Source organism: Fringilla coelebs (genome assembly GCF_963513975.1).
Source record: "Fringilla coelebs genome assembly, chromosome: 3".
NCBI lineage: Eukaryota > Metazoa > Chordata > Aves > Passeriformes > Fringillidae > Fringilla > Fringilla coelebs.
In genome coordinates this window covers 108,575,119-108,594,061 of record NC_140030.1, presented here as the reverse complement: position 1 = coordinate 108,594,061, position 18,943 = coordinate 108,575,119, and the positions used below count along the sequence as shown (strand labels likewise).

At 41.1% G+C, this 18,943-nt stretch overlaps 1 protein-coding gene across 1 annotated transcript in view; it reads left to right on the top strand.

Annotated features, from left to right (window-relative positions):
* The window catches only part of SPTLC3 (serine palmitoyltransferase long chain base subunit 3), a gene marked incomplete at its 5' end in the record, with an annotated part of 79,459 nt that overhangs the window by 50,585 nt on the left and 9,931 nt on the right, over positions 1–18,943 (top strand). Inside the window, 3 exons of the mRNA XM_084202159.1 lie at positions 4,267–4,372; positions 11,754–11,973; positions 14,132–14,258. Coding sequence (XP_084058285.1) covers positions 4,267–4,372; positions 11,754–11,973; positions 14,132–14,258 — 453 coding nt within the window. The remainder of the gene's footprint in view (positions 1–4,266; positions 4,373–11,753; positions 11,974–14,131; positions 14,259–18,943) is intronic.

Below are 18,943 nucleotides of genomic sequence, written 5' to 3'. Positions count from 1 at the left end.
GATTTGCAATTGCCTGAAAAGTCAGTGGGAATGTTGTGACAAGGCACAGAACTCAGGCCATGGGGGTAAAAATATTTGCAGTTCTCTTCATTGCAAGGCATTGCATTCACTGAGCAGTCAGAACAAGTGATCCTATGAGGAAGGCAGGAAATTGCAAATCATAACCAAGGTTATGCTTTGGCGAGGTGAAAATCCAGCCTGTAATCTGGTGCTTGAATCTGCATCTGAAATGACAATCAGGGCAATACATTCCTAGCTCCTCCTTATGCACCTTTCCAATGTTGTGGAAGTAGTAAGGGATTTTTTTTAGTTTCTTACAGATCAAGTAGTTGACAACAATTGTGTGATGCAGGTGTGAGCTGTCCAGGTTCCCATACAAAACTCAGCTTCCAGCTTGGACAACAATTGTGAATTTATGTTAATCCAAACTCTGGCATTTCTCAGTCTACTCAGTCCGATTTCTGTTTTGCAGTTAGATAATAGTGCCATGAGGACACCTTGAGAATGCACAGCTACCTGGAGGAGTTGTGGTTAATGATGAAGGAACTTCTAGGTGGCCAAAGACCTTCATCTTTCAGAGCAAATATATTCTCTAGCTAAAAAGAAAGAAATAAAAGGGGAAAAATGTGGAAAACTAAGAGCAACTAATTAAGCAAGCAAATAAAATAAGGGGGAAATGAAAGAGATAAATAAGCAGGTTAAAATGGCAAAGAGATCTCTTTGGTTGCAAAACTCCAAGAGTTTGTGGTGGTTTAGTACAAGATAGCTCCTTAATTTTTTTTTTTTTTTCAAACTGTGTAGGTAGCCCTTGATTTTCAGAAGGGAAGCAGTGTTACAGCTATTACAGAGCAGGATGAAAGGCACATTACCCACTAAGGTTTTGTGCTCCTTGAAGCCTCTGGCCACTATCAGAGACAAGACTTGCCCAGATAGGTGGACTGCAGCCTAATGCAGCTGGGTGTGATTCCCTGTGACACACACCGACGCTGCCAGGGCAAGGAGACTGGTCTGTCCTGCTCCCTGCACGCTGTGTCTGCAGTCACCCTCTCAGCCTTGAGAAAGCCACATCTGCCTTGCCAAGTGTGCACAGGGAGCTTTCTTGAGCCATTGCCCTTTCCTTTCAGAGAGATTGGTATTTATTGAGGGGCAGGGAGGGGAGTCTCAGACTGTTGCTGTGGCTGCAGTGATCACCACTCCCACGTTCCAAACAAAGATATCTGTGTGTAGCCACGGGGTCTGTGATATCTGTCAGCCACCTTGCATGAGAGTGCAAAAGGGGAGAAACTGAAAATCAGAGTTACAAGCACAAAGCAAAAAGAAGAACATGACAAGAGTCGCAGCAGGCTGTTTATTTCAATTAAACAGGATTCAGCTGACATCACACAGGAGGCTTCCAGCCCACACAGGGGAAGGGTGATGACATCCCTAGCATTGCAGTGTAAGGACGAGGGCCTCCAGAAGCCTGCTGTCCCACCTGCACTGCAGGCAGCATGACACTCTGCCTGCCCAGGTTCAGACTTGCTCCAGCCCACTGGCAGTTTGTGTTCCTGGTATTACTCTTGAATTAACTGTGAGAGATCCCAAACAAGGATTATGCAAGGTCCACCAACCCACTGATAGATCCACTGTCCCCTCTTAGGAAACTTTATCCTCCATATCTGGGGAATATGCTGTAAGGAGAAGGTGGAAAGTGAAACACATGGATAGATTTGGTTGTGCTTTGACTGATTAACTCTACCTCCAGGGCTGGTGAGCAGTTGTTGGCCATTGCTGCTGAAAACCTTGGGCTGGTGATGGTCAGACAAGGAAGGACTGTTATTTTCTCTATAACTGGTTATTCAAGATGGACTCGAGCAGCTCATCATCTTAATATCCTAATGTCTCTCAGTCTAACTATATTTAATGAGTAAATAATTTGATATCTGAAAGTCATCTGGGGTTGTGCTGTTGTTTTTCCTGGCATTCAGTATTTCCTACTTTCCGAAAAGCTTAAGCACAAGCACACAGAGCACTGTTTTCACCTTGAAGAACAGAAGCAGCCTTTTGTGGGGAATACTAAAGATTTTCTTCTTTCTGCCTGTTTCCCCTTTCCAAGTGAGGCAGTTAATAGATCATTAAAATTCATTTGCACATGAACAAATTATGTGTTGACTATTACAGGCTTCAGAAAGAGTCACACATACGTGTTTTTTCAAAATGAGATGTCAGAAAGAAAGTGAGATAGCCCTGATCCTGCAAACAGACTGTTCTTAACCTGTACTCCAGCAGGACTATATGATGTGTAAAATCAGGGAACCTCATCCCTTGCAGAAGTTCTGCCCAGTCTGAGGTCTCATGTTCCACGGTAGTTTGGACAGAGGACCTATTCCACAGCCATGTATGTTTTAAAACAGAATTATATACATTTCACTTAATTTCCTCTCCTTTTTTTTTCTTTTCATGGGCATGTGCTAAAACAACTAAATCTTCAAGCCATGCTCTTAGCTTAGAGGCAGAATGGCTTTTCTGAAGTGAAGAGCTGATCTGGACTGAGACATAGAACACTGACTTGAAAAACCCTGTGTGATTCAGAAAAGGGGTTCAAAGGTCCCAAAAGGATTTAGAGGACACTGACATCAATAGAGAATAATTTGGTGGAGAAAAGGGGGTGTCCAAATTTTAGTCTGAGATTTCTGTTACACTGAGGGAGCCCTTTAGGAGGAGTTCTAAATATTATCTACTTGAAACAAAAGAGAACGTGAGCAGCTGCAAATTATCGTCTTGGTTTTAACTTTCCCATAGAAAGCAGCAAAGAACTTTGATTTCCTTGATTGCCATCTAGTGGAAAGTGTGCTGTCTGCATTGCATTATTCCTAGCAGCATTCTCCATCCTGGAGCTCACTGAGGTGTGCAGGCCATTGCACCACTGGAACAAGGGGCAACTGATACTGCCCATGCCTATTTTGTGCTTTGTAGAGTACAGCAGGGATTTGCTAGGTCAGGTGCAGAGTGGCAGCTTGGTTACTGAGAACTGCACCTTCCACCAACATCACTGAATGTTCCTGGGAAGAGGTGAGGCATCAGGATGTGGAAGGGTTCAGGTCATAACCTGGCCATCTCTCAGGGCACAGGGTACTCATAATGGGCAATTAATGTGCAATGGCTCCATTCCCCTAGGGCAGAAACCGAACTGTGGGTCAATATTAATATTTCTAAGGTGTATTTTTTTTTCCCCCTCAGGACAATTCATTTTACACATTAACTTTGTAGAAGGTTGTATTAACTGTGTTAAGATGTGCTGCTGAAGCAAATGGGGTTATATTGTGGAAAAATGCCATTGATTTTCTCAGCCCAGAGTTTGAGCTGATCTGTAATGTTATTTGGGTATTATGAGACTCTACAGAATGTTCATGGAAAATATTTTGAAATGCCAATCCAGATTCTGAAAAGCACCTGAATAATTCATTTTGAAGAGCGTCCATTCATCGGAGACACCAGAATGCTGGTGCATTGAGAGTCACATTTGGCTTTTCCCTGATTTCTGTGGTATTTTTTCTTGCTTCTTCCATCTTCTTCAAGATTTCAAATGGCTTTCCTTCAAGGTATTTTTTGATGACCTGCACTCAGCCCTTAAGGAAGCAGCTAAGGATCATAACCTTGTTCCAGGGCTCCTTATATTGAAGTCCTGCCAGTGCCAAGCATTTAGGCACCAGATTAATGCATCCATGCCATGTGCTTGTATCCACCTGCCTCTTCCTTTCCCATCAGAAACCTTCCACTTGTTTTCCTTCTTGAGGAGGACAAGACTTCTCTTGCTGCCATCCTTATGTGCTTCATGCAGCCTTGTCAAAACCTTTGCTGAAGAAATGCTTGTTTTTTGTGAGCTTGTGGCTGGAAAGCAACCAAAACTCACGACTGAAGCCTTGATAAATTATGAGTATCAGCAGCCCCTACACAGAACTGCTGGCAGCCTCAGTACTGAAGCAAAGTAATTCCCTTTTGCCTTTAAATACAAATGTATGCTGAGTATTTCTAGAAGTTTCCCAGATCAGGTGCATATCTGGAAGCCTTTTACAACTCTTCCTGTCACTAAATTGCATTCACACCAATGAAAGGAATTGTTGGGTCTTGCCTACTAATAAAAGAAGTTTATCTTTAGGACACTTTTTTTTTTTAATGTTGTATTTTTCTGAATAGGAAAAATAGCAGCTAAGAGAAAATGGAAAGTTCTTGACAAAAAACTGTTAATGTTTTTTCCTTCCTCCTTTTTCTTATTTTTAAATAAAGATATGCAGAGCCTCGAGAAGCTGCTGAGAGATGCAATAATATATGGACAGCCTCGCACCCACAGAGCATGGAGAAAAATTATCATCCTGGTGGAGGGCATTTACAGGTATGCTTGTGTTGTAGAAAGATGAGTATTCTATCATTTCTGAGGACAGAATGATGAATTGAGTGGGGCAAACTCTGACTCTAGGTATCTGAGGGAAATCTTAATGAGAGTGGAAGTTGCACTAACTTTCTGTGATCTCATGAATGTGTTGATTTCCATGATGACAGCCTGAACCTTGTATCCTGTAGCTCCAATTAGACCCTGTACATTGTTCTGAATGTTGATTTAGAAAATCACAGTTGGGTGGGAGATGTACTGAGAGCAAGACAGGTAAGGTGATGTATGTTGTGACAGATGTGATAAAGTTTGTGGAACTATAGTTGGTGAGGAGTTCTGCTGAGTAAGAGTTGTTTGTTACACATGGACAGATCAAAAGACAACTACACAGAATTAAGCTCTGCATGCCCAGTTCTTGCCCAGTTGTTGAAACCTTAAGCTAAACTTAGGTTAAGTGATATCAGCACCTTTTTAGTAACTAGTGCTGGATCTAATAGACTCACACTTTAACAGGAAAATTGAAAGACTGGCTTTCAAAGAATTATATAGTGGTATTTAACATAGCCCTAGTCCCTGGAGGAATTCAAATGAGAGAAGTGCCTTTGAGAATGCATCTGATAATAGCAGCTTCAATAATACAATATAATTATAGAGCACCTAAGTCAAATAGCTACACAGCATGGTGCAGCTTTTACCCAACCAGAAAGTCAAACAGTCAGTGGAGTTGAGCAGTGAAGCAGTGGCACCAGCCAGGCTCATCACCCTGGGCTTCATCCTGGCCACTGCTCCAGTCTGGAGAAGGTTGCTGGGAAGGCAACCAGGGCACTCATGGAGGAGGAGCCATTCCTGGGCAGGAGTTGGAGAAGGGAAGGGCCAAAGAAGCAGGAGTGTGAACAGAAAGAGGGTTTGCAGGGGTGTAGGCGAGGCTAGTGCAGTGATGACAGGAGATGGGGGAGCAGGACAGGGGTGGTTTGGGGAGTAGCAATACCTGCCTCAGAGAGAAAGAAACCAGAGCCACTCATTCACAGGGCACGACAGGGTTTATAAAAGTGACATTAAAACTTTCTATGTGGGGATTGTATCATGTGTTGCTGAAATACCGCCAGTCTCGATGGGCAGTCACTTACGCCATTTTACTGCAAAATGCTGGCACAGCTTGGCCAATTAGCTTTTTATTGGTAAAAAATCTTCTAGGATCTCATGTCATCACAACTTCATAGTTGTCAGTGCTTTCTTTTTGCCTAACATTTTCCATCTGCAAAGAGACCAAATCAGTCCTTATCTAAACACCTGTCACTCAGAGGTGAAACAGGATCAGCAGATCAGCTGATCCAAAGCAGGCTGAACGTGTCCTTTCAAGCAGAATAAACAGAGCAAAACTACAAATAAACATTGCTTGGCACTACTAAAAGAAAGCTTGGATTTAAGGGCTTTGATCACACAGAAATTAAGTGGACCACCAACATTTTACTGACAAATGTTCCCTGGATCACATGGCTGGCAGAAAAGGCTCCAGCTGCTGAGCTTTGTTCACTTTTAAATCCTTTATCCTGAATATTGACCACTAGGGAATGAGAAGGTAGACTGGTAACACAGAGGTGTGGATCAGTCCAAGAAGTGGAACAAACCCACTGTCAGCTATTTAAGTATACTAACTTGTAACTGTATTTCCAGATTTATGTTTGGAGTAGAGTTTTCTTTCCTGTCGTTTTATAGTTCATTCTCAAATGAGCTTTAATTCACCAGAATTCAAAAACCTTCTGTTGGAATGCAAAATAAAAGCACCTTAAACCTCAGAATACCTACTTAAAGGAACCATAAAGCTCCTTCTGCTCCATAAAGGCCAAATAGTGTTAAGACCATTCATGCCCTGAGTGTCTATGCTTCTGAAAGGCATAAGGTCCTGAAAAAACAAAGCTCAGGTCTCTAATAGTCTCTCATTGGAAACTATCCCTAGCAGTAGCTAGGTTGGTGTGTTGGTTGGTTGGTTGGTTGGTTGGTTAGTTAGTAAGTTGTTTTCACAGTCTAAGCAGATCAGAAATTGGAGAGTGTGGTTTGGTTGTAAAGGAAATCTGCTGTGGCTTGAGTGAGGGCGAATGCCACCATGTACCACCTCGCTGTGTCCCTGCCGCCGCTGCCAGCCCAGGCCCCACGGCACTGCCAGGAGCAGGCTCACAGCCCGGGCACTCTGAGCCAGCTGGTAGCTAAGAACATTTCATATGCAAAAATTAAAAAAAAAAAAAAAAAAAAGCTGGAGAAGGACAAAGTAGAAATGCTCTTACTCTTTTCATGTGTATGTTCTTTCCTTTCTTGGCCCGAGCTTTTGAAAGACTAAAATTTTCCAGCCCCTTATTGGCTAATGATAGTTTTCTTGAAGGTTTGCCAAATGTCAAATTAACATTCATCACGAGGGTTTAAGAGAAGTTAGAGTGCAGTTAATGTATTCTTCTTACAATAGTTAATACCGTTTGTTTTTTTTTTCCTTAAGTTGTGCTTCAGGGAGAGCAAATATAGAATTTAAATAACTTGGTCAGAGCCATTCTCCAAGTTAAAATATCCTGATTTGCAAGTTTGGCCTGGCAAATTTTTACAGAAATGTTTTTTCCAGAGATGTAAAAGAAAACACTAGGCTTTCCTTCTTTAAAAAAATACTGTTATATGGGACATCATAGTCCTAGCATGGCGAAGTTTATGGTATGGAAAGAAATTTGTCTTCTGTTTCCATTAGGAGTATCTTAAAGTGTTTACACTTACCGGCTGGCAAAATTTGAAAAGGGTCATTGTTAGCCAACATGAGCATTTCTGGAAATCAGACTTGTGTTTGGAACCATAAACCACAGATTTTGCTTGGTTGCAACTGAAAGCAGAATTGGCCCCTCGACTTGGGAAGCACTCAAGCTACATGTCAAATAAATAGAATTAGGTATATTTTTGTTTGCTTTTTAATGTCTCTATTATCTTAAAAAGAAAAAAAATCATCAAAAGTAAATATAACTCTTAGTGAAAGCTGGTTTTTAACTTGGACCAACCTAGGAGCAAATATATTCAGTTTGTGTTCCAAACTGAGGGAGACCATCTAGTCATCAATCTTGACTCCAAAAAGCATGAACAAGTTTTGGCAGTAACCAGGGCACAAGTTAAACTGACTTGCTAAATAATATTTTTATTATTTGAATTCCAGCTAATGTTTTCCTTGGCTTCTACCATTTCCAGTTCAGGATTAATCAGTTACTGTGTTCTTACATGGTTTGTGGTAGGTTTCTGCTCTCTTCCATGCATATTTACTTGGGAGTCAGATAGGCCAAGGCTCAGGCAGAAGTTATGGAGCATCAGAAATTGATCGAAACAGATTGGTTTTCATTTGTTTTTTCCTTACTTTTGGTTTAATTTGTGTATTTTCTCTTCCAGCTAAGAAAATAGCTCTCATCAGTTAGATATTGTCCAATGCCTTTTCATGTGCATTAAAAGTTCCTTGGGATTCAATGCCAGTAGTGTAGGAAATTAAGCAGGGATTTTTTTTATTTCCTGGGAATAAGTGACTGGACTTCCAGAAAAAAATGAGGTAACATTTAATGTCTTTGGCCAAGGACCAGCATTAAAGGTTAAAATTTCTATAATTTCAGTGTTGAAATGGAGTTGTATTTGAGGGCAGAGTTGAAAGATTTCCTTAAAATTATTACTTTAAACTACAAAACAGAGATTGTTGTATGAATGTACAAAGTTTATGTAAGAAAACAGCGCCTAAAGTAACTGTTAAAGTGGAATATATATGTTGTGTGAGTAGCAGGCCAGGAAAAGAGAGATTTTTCCCAATTACAAACTAGCCTGAAAGGGGAACAGATAAACTCTTCAGATGTTTAAAAGATAGTGGTACTCTAGAGCATGTTTAGAGATGAAGTAGATAAGAGGTGGAATACTTGTAAATTAGTTTTCCTGACAGAAAAATAAAAAAAAAAAAAAAGATGTGGTACCATAGTAGAATGTAGAAACCCTTTTCCCAAAACGTTTCAAGATAAACTGGGCAAAAACCCCATCAAAATTGTGTCAAGGGTGAGCCTGTATTCCAAGTGAAGTGACCATTACAAGCACACACCTCCTGTCTCTCGAAGCACCTGGATCCACAATTCAACACCTGCATCGGGAAGAACATCAGTGCTTTGGTGGGGATTGAATCAAGTTCCAAACTGGAGTGTTCTAAAAATTGAGGATTATCTCCTCACATCTGGAAGTACATTCAAAATGAGTGTGTTCTGACTCAAGTTTTTGTGCCTGTCCACCACACAAGGGAGATGAGGGTCAGCTGCAATCTAGAAGCTTTCCATCCCTGCCACCAAGCTAGGAATTTGTGCTACAAGACAGGATGTCATACCATGTAATGAGAACACCTGGCCTGGGTAGAGCCAGCTCTAGTTCATCTGGGGTTTTTTATATTCCCTGTGTGCTTGAGCAGATCTGGAAACAGATCTATACATTTGTACACAAAGCTAAGAGACGCAGCCAGAGTGAGACAGAACCAGTACAGTTCACTTCTGGCTCTTTGGTTTAAGCTCACTTGACATATTAAACATTTACTGGAGGATTCAGTAGACTTTCCATTTGGGCTACTCAAGGGGTTATGTGAAATGAGCCTTATCTTAAAGCAATTCTAGAGTGGTGTGCATATCACTAACCATCACTCAGGATCAAAAGAGAGACCAAGACTAGAGCTGGCAGCAAAACAGTTCTCATCTCTGTCGTCAGGATAGCTGAGACCTGTTGCAATGGCAGCACAGAACATGTACATGACTCCAGCAGCACTTTATCTGTTCCATGGACTATTGCAAAAGGACAGACTTCAAGGCCACATTAGGACCTCTGTCAACTATTGCATTTTTGTCAGCCAGCATCTTTCAAGAGCAGCAGATCAAAACTGAAACTGAATACAAGTGCCTTGTTTTGCTAAGCAGCTTAGAGTTCCAAGAGAAATCTCCTACTCATATGAGAAAGAAAAGTGTTCATTAATCCTTCTAAATGGTTAAATCTTGCATCAGCTATGTACCAGCTTCATGTATTCTGGGATTCAGCACAACTTTCCTTCCATTACACAAATACCCAGCATTTTTAATTCACCCTTTTTTATTCTTTTTGAAGTTAAATGCTGTCTCTCCTGCCTGAATCTCCATTAGCCACCAAGCCTAATGATGACCATATAAATGTGGAAAAACTATTATTGTCCTTCTGTGCCTGGCTGTTGTGCCCAAGCCTGCAGGAAGGTGGAGGGTGGGATTGCAGTTTGCAGAGGTGCTCCTTGGCTCTCTCTCCCTGCAGACCCACCAGACACAGCTGAAAGCTGCCAAGCCCAGCACGTCCTATGGTACACGTCCAAGCACATCCAGTGCCTCAGTGTCATTTTAGCTGACTAATGCTTTGACTCTGGGCTATGTGAGGACTGTGGGCCCTGCCCTTGTATTCACTAGGAAAATAGCTGTGGTGGCTTAAATTGCTTCTCCCCCAGCTGCCAAGTGCCATTTGGGAAAAGTGAGAAAGCCCAGTCCTCAGGAGCTTGCAGTACAAGCCCACCCTTCTTTGCTGCGAGGGACTGTGGTGCCAGCACACAGTCCTACAGCTGCCTCTTTGATGGCTGGGCAGGACAGAAGGACATGATTTGCCAGCAGTCAGCAACAGCCAAAAATATGCCTCCAGGCACACACAGCCAGGCTCTCTGAACCTCCCAGTGTGAACAGCACAGGCAACCCTTGTCCATGGCTACTCCCCCATGCTGTTACACTAATGGAGACTTGTCTTTGGGCAGGTCTCCTGCAAAACTGGAGACCAGTTTCCAAGTTTACTTGGGAGACCAAAGGATGAAGAAGGACTAAAATTGTGAGAAATTTCCCGAGTGCTAAAAACATATCATGCTCCTTTTGTGGTGCCAAACTTCCAGCTGCACAGTACAAGTAAAGTGGCAACAAAGCAGCCTGTGAAAGCCATTGGTCCAGGATCCGAAAATTTCCAAGGCACCACTGATTGCACTTCTCTTTTGTACTTGCTATTTGGGACCAAAGTCCATGTTTCTGCTCATCTGAAACTCGTTGCAAGTGAATACACCTTAGCTGTGGGCCTTAGCTGCAGAGCCCTGGATTTTCTGGCCCACAGTACACTGAATTTGTGTTTGATCAGAAGTTTTTAGCCTTAAAGACCTGCTTACTAGAGCTAGTGGAAGAGAACGTGGTTAACTCATTATGAAATGAATACTGAGTGCATCTGAGCATATCAAAGCATAGCTGTGGTCATCTCACAAAGGTTTTCAAGACACAAATCTTCACAGCAATGCTCTGCATATGTCATCTTTATGGGATCAGAGAGCATTCCTTATTTATCTCCCTGCACTTTCATTTTGCTGGACACCTTCTCTGTGCCTTCCCATTTACTGACATGACCACCAACAGTGCAAAACATCATCTCTTCCCATTTCTATAAATCTCAGTACACCATTAATCACAGAATCATGGAATGGTCTGGGTTGGAAGGGACCTGAAAGCCCATCTTGTTCCAACTCCCCCTGTCATGGATAGGGACATCTTCCACTAAACCAGGTTGCTCAGAGCTGTATCCAACCTGACCTAGAACACTGCCAGCTATGGGGCATGCACAGCTTCTCTGGGCAACCTGTGCCAGTTCCAAATATTTTGGTTTTCTGCATGGCTGTAAGAAAGTAAAGAGAAAAGGAATGGAAACTTTATTTTTTACTTTTGATTATTAGGTAGCAGGCTACATTTCCTAAAAAGTTCATATCGAAGCAAAAATTGGCAAGACTGGATTTCAGCTGCCTGTTTTAATCCCTGATTGTGTGAAGACTGGGAATGCTTAGAGTTTATGGCACCAGCTGTGGGTTTCACATGGCTCATCTCCAGTGTATGTTGGACCCAACTCCTCTGCACCAGATGAATTTGCTCTAGAGCTGTTATGCCCAAATATTGCCACAGTAGCTGACAATGAAGTAAGCAGGGACCAGACTGAATTATAGCTGTTCTTTATAATATTTGTTTTGTAGAAATGAACTGTAGTGTGCTGCTTAGGGTAAGTATCTCCGCCTTGCTTTACACCTTTCCTTCTCTCCTCTGACATGTTGACAATTTACAAACATCCAAAGACTTTTTTGACTGGTTTTCAATGTTTGAATTCTAAAACCATTGAATTCTTTTGTACTCACTTGCAAGTGGAAAAAACTGTTTAACTCTTTTGTACTCACCTGCAAGTGGGAATGGGTTGTGAGTTTGGGGTTTTTTGGCTTGTTAGTAAAAACTGAGATTCCAGAAGAACTTTGGTGGACTGAGGTAATCAATGACTATGTTTTCTGTCAGTGGAGGGTTTGTTGTTCACCCCTGATTCTCTCCATGAGCAGCATGGAAGGGTCCATCGTGCGCCTGCCAGAGATAGTCTCCCTGAAGAACAAGTACAAAGCATACCTCTACTTGGACGAAGCTCACAGCATTGGTGCAGTGGGAGCAACGGGCCGAGGAGTTGTGGAATACTTCGGGATGAGTCCCAATGATGTTGATGTATTAATGGGAACGTTCACAAAGAGCTTTGGCGCAGCTGGAGGATACATAGCTGGCAAAAAGGTAAGAGGAAACCATAAACAATTTCACATCAAGGGTGTGGGAACTGCTTTTGTATGATGCATGATATTTTTCAGGATCTTTTTGAACAGACTGCTTAACACGAGCGCTGTTCTAAAGTTAGCATCATTTTTGCTTGGATCCCAAATGCACATCAAACAGTCAGACTTTCTTATTTTTGTCTCATGTTCATATTATGTAATTTGCTTGAGTTGGATTATTCTGTGCCACTCTGATGATTGTTGTTTGTCTTGGAAATGTTTGGACATGTTGTGGTTGGCTAATATACTTCCCTACATTAATTTGCATGTGGATTGCTCATTACTTTGTTTCACATTTGTAAACAGTATGTGAAGCAATATTGAGAGATTAAAACCACAGTTTCATCCACTGATAATAAAATTCCTAAAGAGTTGTGAATTGACATAGTTGCATTTTTTAGGAAAATGGAGAAAGAGGTTACTGGGGGCCTTTTGCAATAGTAAATTCTGTGTCCTCAGTTGCTCCGCATACATTAACAAAACAACCTCTTGCCAACAACAGATGTCAACAAAAAGTAGAGCTGAGCTTGCTTTAACTGGGGGTGTAGAAGAGAAAGCATAATCAGCACCATTGTGAAATGTCATTGGTTTTGTTGCTTGACAGAGAGATCAAATGGCTGCTGATTATTTTCTCTTTTCATACCCAGCTGAATGTATTTTTTAAGCAGTCTGCTGAATGAGTGGGAAGCCTGTTTATTCAGCCCATATGGTTGTTGTCAGGATAACATTAATAAGGGTAGCCTTACAGTAGAATAAAAGGGCTATAAGAAAGTAGAAACTGTATTTCTTACTGTCTTTTTTGGGTTTGCCCCTAGAGATCTTAAAACCGAGTGTCATAATATATCAAAAATCAATTTTCTTTGTTTCCTTGGCTTCCTGAATTTTAGTTGTACATTTATTTCTTACCAAAAATAATGTGGGTAATGTAGCTAGAAAGTATAGAAAGATTAGACTTCTGAAAAGGGGTCCCATGTAATTTATCCTCTAATCCTTGGGAGGTTTTTTTTCAGTGAAAAAAGGTCACTCTTTTCACACCTATGTGTCTCACTAAGCGTTGCCTCAGGCTTAGCAGCCTTGGAAGGCTGGTCACCCATTCACCTACCTATGTTCCTTTCTGTAGCCAAAAACTCAGAGTGGTGCTGTTTATTCTGCATCAGCTGGAGCCCAGAAGCCTTCTTAGCTTTTAACCAAAACAATTCCAATTAGGAACCATTCCAGTTAGGAATACAATTGCAATATGGCCCTGCATAACCTGTCTAAGGTTAGGTAAATCTTTATCCTCAGCACTGGAGTTACTGCCTAGGCTCACACAGTATTTCGGTAGTGTTTTGTGTTACTCTCACTGGATTTTCTTTTCTGATTATATTTTTTTATCAAAGTCAATTTTCAGGCAGGCCTCATCCCTTTCTCACTAACACGCGCTCAACTTTTAGTGTGGTAACTGTTACTCTGATATTTTGCACTAGGAGATATAAGTTGTTACAACAATGATGGCCTTAGTAAGATCTGAATTCCTACTGCATGCTTGAATTCAGGAGAGTTACTGGTGTTTTAGACATGCCTACAGCATATCAATGGTTTTTCTAAGAGGACAGATTGTGTTCTTAGGAAATGTTAAAGCAATTATACCAACTCTGACATGACTGTAACCTGCCATACTGATTGAAAGTTTTGATTGAAAATTTATGTGCTTACAGACAAAGATAGATCTCAGTGAGGTGGCTTTCCTGGGCTAGGTCATGTAGCAGAGGACCAATACTGATGTCATATAGCCTTTGTTTCATTACCAGAGGGGAACTGAGCAGCATTATTTTAAGTGTGGCTGTTAATTGGTCTTGAAATCATTTTGGCTCCTTTATAATAAGTCTGAGCACAGAAGTAAACATTATTCTATTCCAGACTTTTGTTTCAGCTGTAATTGTCCCACTTAGATGGTAAAGCCTTTGGACCTGCCTGATGTTTCTTCAGGCGTGTATTAACAGTGGCAGTCAAGAATGCAGTCCAGTAGCTGGTGAAAGATCCTCTTCCTTTTGCACATTCCCACTCCTGCAGTAGTTAAGAGGGAGATCTGCTGTTTGGTCAGCTCAAAGCTCATTCATGCTTTGTTTTGCTTGTGTAAGGACCTTGTGGACTTTTTACGAACTCATTCTCATAGTGCTGTGTATGCCACGTCCATGTGCCCCCCCGTAGCAGAGCAAATCATCAGGGCAATGAGATGTCTCATGGGACTGGATGGGACAACACAAGGTAAGCCAGCCTTCCTTCCTGCCTTCCTGCCTTCCTGCCTTCCTGCCTCCCTCCCTCCCTCCCTTATTTCAGCTGCCACCAGAGTGTCTCTCTGGGTGCATGCACAAGCAGAACATCATCCAGCAGCAAAGAAGTATTGCAATAGCAGTGCAAAAGAAATAATTCTTATTGTAAAATTAATACCCAAATCATCATACTTCTAAGGGCTGGCAACGCTGAGGTTTTTTCCACACTCATCCACATGCAACAGGGATGGAAATATTTTGGAGTTCTGGCTGTGTAGTTGCCAGCCCATCCTGCTTTGCAGCAACAAATTGAAATACATAGATTTCCCTAGGAGTATATTGTCTGACTTTTTAATGAGTTTCATAAGCATATGACTTCATTTATGGGCTGGGTGCTGTCAATTTAGCTTCTTTGTCAGTGTAAACCTTCAAAATGGCAAGCAACTCATGCATGGTGCAGCATTTCAGAACAGGTATTCTATGTTAAATAATAGTATGAGAAGATGATTATAATAATTCCTACCTCACTCAGGCATCAATTATGGTTTCCTGAGCCTAGTTTTGTACTACATTTTGTCCCAAAAGAATTGACTGCTTGGTGTCCTGATGAAAAATTAGGTGTATTTCTATTCATCTCTTGAAGTTGCAGATGCAGCTATTGTCCAATCCTCCGTGTGACATGCTTTATCCCCTGTGTGATGTTTTATCCTCTGTGTAATGTGTTTTCTATACAACAAGCAACAAAACAACTGTGACATACCTATCTGTTACTGTTTCAAAGCAATGCTGATATGTGTTCAGTATTCTAGGACCTAAATCCCAACACGGAGAAAAAGTGATTGAATTTGTGTAGTTTTCTTCCAGGAATGCCTGAGAGTCATGATATTCTTTAACATGCAGCTGAAGATACAGATTCTGCTCTGAAGTGCAATCTCTTTTATACTGGTCCAGCAGTGCTATTTTCTCTTGCAGAATTAATTCTGTATTAGTCCTCCCTGATAGATATGACCGAGATAAGGTGGGAATGGAAGAGATAAAGGGTAGATGAGAGCAGGTAAGATACTGCTGTGCACTGTTCTGTTGCAAGGCCCTAGAGGGCTGCTTCATGAAGCAAGGCTATTAATGAGGCCAGATTTTACAAGACCCAAAGTACAGAAGGAGGGATGGAGAATCCAATCCCAGTGCCAAATTCTGCTGAGTGCAAGGGCAAAAGGCAGCAAAACTCCAGCACGATGAGAAATCGATGCTTTTGTCCTTGTGGCAGAGAAGCCAGAGCATAAACACTGCTTCCAGCTTTAAATTTGGAAGGTCCCGGTTGCATGTGCTGATGCCTGCATGTGTTGGGGGTGAGAGACGGTCTCTGACATCGCAGTCGTAGCCCGGGGCTCCTGCGCTGGCGTTGCCGTGAGAGGGCGGTCTGACACAGCCTGCCCGGCGCTCGCAGATGCTCCGTGTGAAACACCAAACATGCAGAGCATCTCCCGGCCTTCAAAGCCTGTTAAAAATGCTCCTCAGCTAGCGTGAGTCTGCATGCAGTTCAGTGCGGGATAAGAGGAGAACTGGGTTCAAGATGGATATATTTAAGATGTGCGTGTCTGTCTTAGGTCTACGAGTTTGAAGCGTTTTCTTTTCAACAAGCAGTGTTGTTTAATGAGACAGTGTTTGGATTTCTACACAAAATAAGAGCTTATTAAGTCTTCTGCAAATCTGTTATGAAGTAAATTAGTGTTCTGTCAATTTTTTTTCAATTGTCTTGTAATATGAAATGCAAATGAGTATAAAAACAAATGAATAAATCATATATCACAACTTAGACCATTGCACAAAGGCTAGCAAGCTGGCTGTGATGTGTTAAAACGTTTCTTGTCCTTCTGAGCCAGACTCATTATTTTAGTCTTCTGGGTTTTCTTTCATGTGGGCCTCCCCTCATTAGGCTGTCTTGTGGACTACAAAAAAACCCCACAAGCCAAAATATGGGGGAAAAAATGCTGTGCTGGACCACACTACATACAATGCATTGCTTTGGCATTGGAGAGAGGAAGGTGGTGGCTTAGAAAGGAGCAAGGAACAGAAGGGAGAAAGCACTGTCTCTCCTTAAATATTTTTCATTCCAAGGACAATGACCTTGGCAGAGTTCTTTTGGTCCACTGTCATGGAAGATGGTGAATCCTGCATGCAAGTGGTTCTTGTGAGAGCGTGAGCTGTGGAGCAGAGAGGTTTCAAATAAACTGAAGTTGCTGCAGGGCAGTGCTGACCATGTGTTCTCTGGAGGCCTCTCTGATCCATAGAAAGAGTTTATTTTGCAATTTATTTCAAATAGCATTTCTTCCCACCCGACAATTTGGGGAATCCTTTATAAGGAGATGTCCACCAAGGGCTTATCTTCCAGAGGTTATTTCTCTAGGGGGTGAGCCTTGCAAATATCACTGGGAATGTGTTAGAAAATAATGAAATTAGAGTTTGCTAAAAAGTTCCATGTGAATTAGAGGGTGCTTGTTGCAAAGAGGATGAAATAAGGGGAGAAAAAATGTGTTAACCCAGCATGTTCTTACATCTGAACTTTGTGACTCCTTGGCAGATTAATAGGCAACTGAGAGAAGACTGACTTGGTCATTTAAGTTCCACTCAGAAAAATCTTTTTTTTTTCAGTCTTCTTCATTTTCCCAGCTATAAGATTATTACAATCTCTTGAATTTCTTGCTGGTTATTCTCCACTAATTTGTTAAGCAGCTGATTTAGAAAAGAGTGGCACAGATGCAATTATATAGTAGGTAACACCAGAGGCCAGAAGTGCAGATACTGCTTGTGTATCCAATTGATTCCATATTTTCCTCTCTAATTTTCAGTTAGTTAGTAAGAATATGGTTGTTTGGAAAATGATTCAAGATAGGCATTTCCAGGACAGGATCAGTATAGGGGATGCATGACTGCAGGACATGAATAGATGTGTATGGGCCCAGGGAGTTCTGCTTCATCACAAGGAAGGAACAAGTTAGCACCTTCAGAGTAATTCTGTGAGACCTAAACTCTTCAGCTGGAAATTACCCACAGCTGGTGTCTGTTCCACACTGAAAGGTGTAAACATGTGGGTCTGTCCCACATCAATATTTGTGATAGTTGTGGGACATCAATGTCATGATGATGTCACTAGGAGGATATTACAGAGCCCACAGCCAGCTATTGCAGTTTCATTTATTTTGCCATGTTTTCTGTGGTGGCTTGAGAAAATGAAGGGTGAGAAATGCTAATTTAGGAGAAGGTAGTAGCTCCCTCAAAACTGATATACAGCATTGTTCCTGCCCAGGAAGGAGGAACAGGTTGAGGTCAATATTACTAGTATTCCTTGAGCAACTATATCCAAAGAATCAGAAACTGACTACAAAATATGCAAACGTGAAATCAAATTTTTAGTGGAGTCAAAGTCCTGTTTTTCTCAGTGCTATGTTTTACAGAACTCTGAAAATCAATGTCTTGTAGAACAAAACACATTTGTTCTTAGTACCATAACATCATAGACTCTTTCATAGTTTCTATAATAGAGTTGTTCAAAAGTGTATGAACTTCTGGCAGCTGTGTTTCCTCTTGTAATGTCATAAGGCAGCAAGTTCTGCAGTTCAGCTCATGTAGTCTATTTAAACAAAAAAAACCCACCAAAATCATTTCATCCCTCTTAAGCCTTTGTGGCCTTTTCATCTCAAATGTGTCTCTGCCCATTTATTAGGAAATATGGGAAGCAGAAGTTCCCATGGCATTTACTTTTTATAATTCATAATATAGACATTCTTTATGTGTTTTCCTCGTGGCTTTCTCATTACACCACTGGAGATACCTCAGGAAACTCAGCAGCTGCCTTAGTGGTTTTATCCCATGATGACACTGGAGTTGACTCAGAGTGTTTGGACCCTGCACAAATTTGCAAGTACACTTACTAGCATGCAACACAGCCCCTCCAGCTGTGACCTCAGACCTTTTCTTCCTCCCCACTTTCTGCATGAGAATACTGAAAGCATATTTTACACTTAAATTTGATAGGTATAAAATAGAACCACCAGGCAGACAGAGTTAAAACTGCTGTTAAATCCAAAGCAATTTTTTTGGTGACTAATAATAGATTATACTGGTATAATCTATAATATATAATCTATATATTATATTTAATCTATAATATATAGATTAAAAAGCAAATTGCAGCATTTGTAAAGGAAACATTTTTTCTGTTTAATGCATAGCAAACAATAATTCACCAACAGAAGTGGACATTTTTTATGTTTTTATGGGATGCTGAAACATTTAAAAGCTTATCCTCTGGAATCTACTAGTAAAAGATGTTTTGTTAAAAGATAATTCCTGAAGTTGTTTAGATTGTGTTTCTTTAAAATGTTCATTTACTTTGCCATTTGTGCTGCTTGGTTTATCTTTTTGGAACTACTTGTTTTCATTTGTGTTTTTAGCAAACTCTTGAGCTCTTGCATTTGAGCTCACTCAGACTGTGAGAAATGGCAGAACGCTGCTTTCTGTTTTGGTTTGGCATTAAAAAAAAATTGTTTTAAAAGGTTCCTTTTAAAGATATTTCCATCACACTCAGGTTTTTTGTATAACTGGAGGACCAGCTCCTTAAAATCAATTTCCATCTTCCTCTGCTATCTGTCCTCAACAGTTTTTAGGAAACATTAGTTTTGC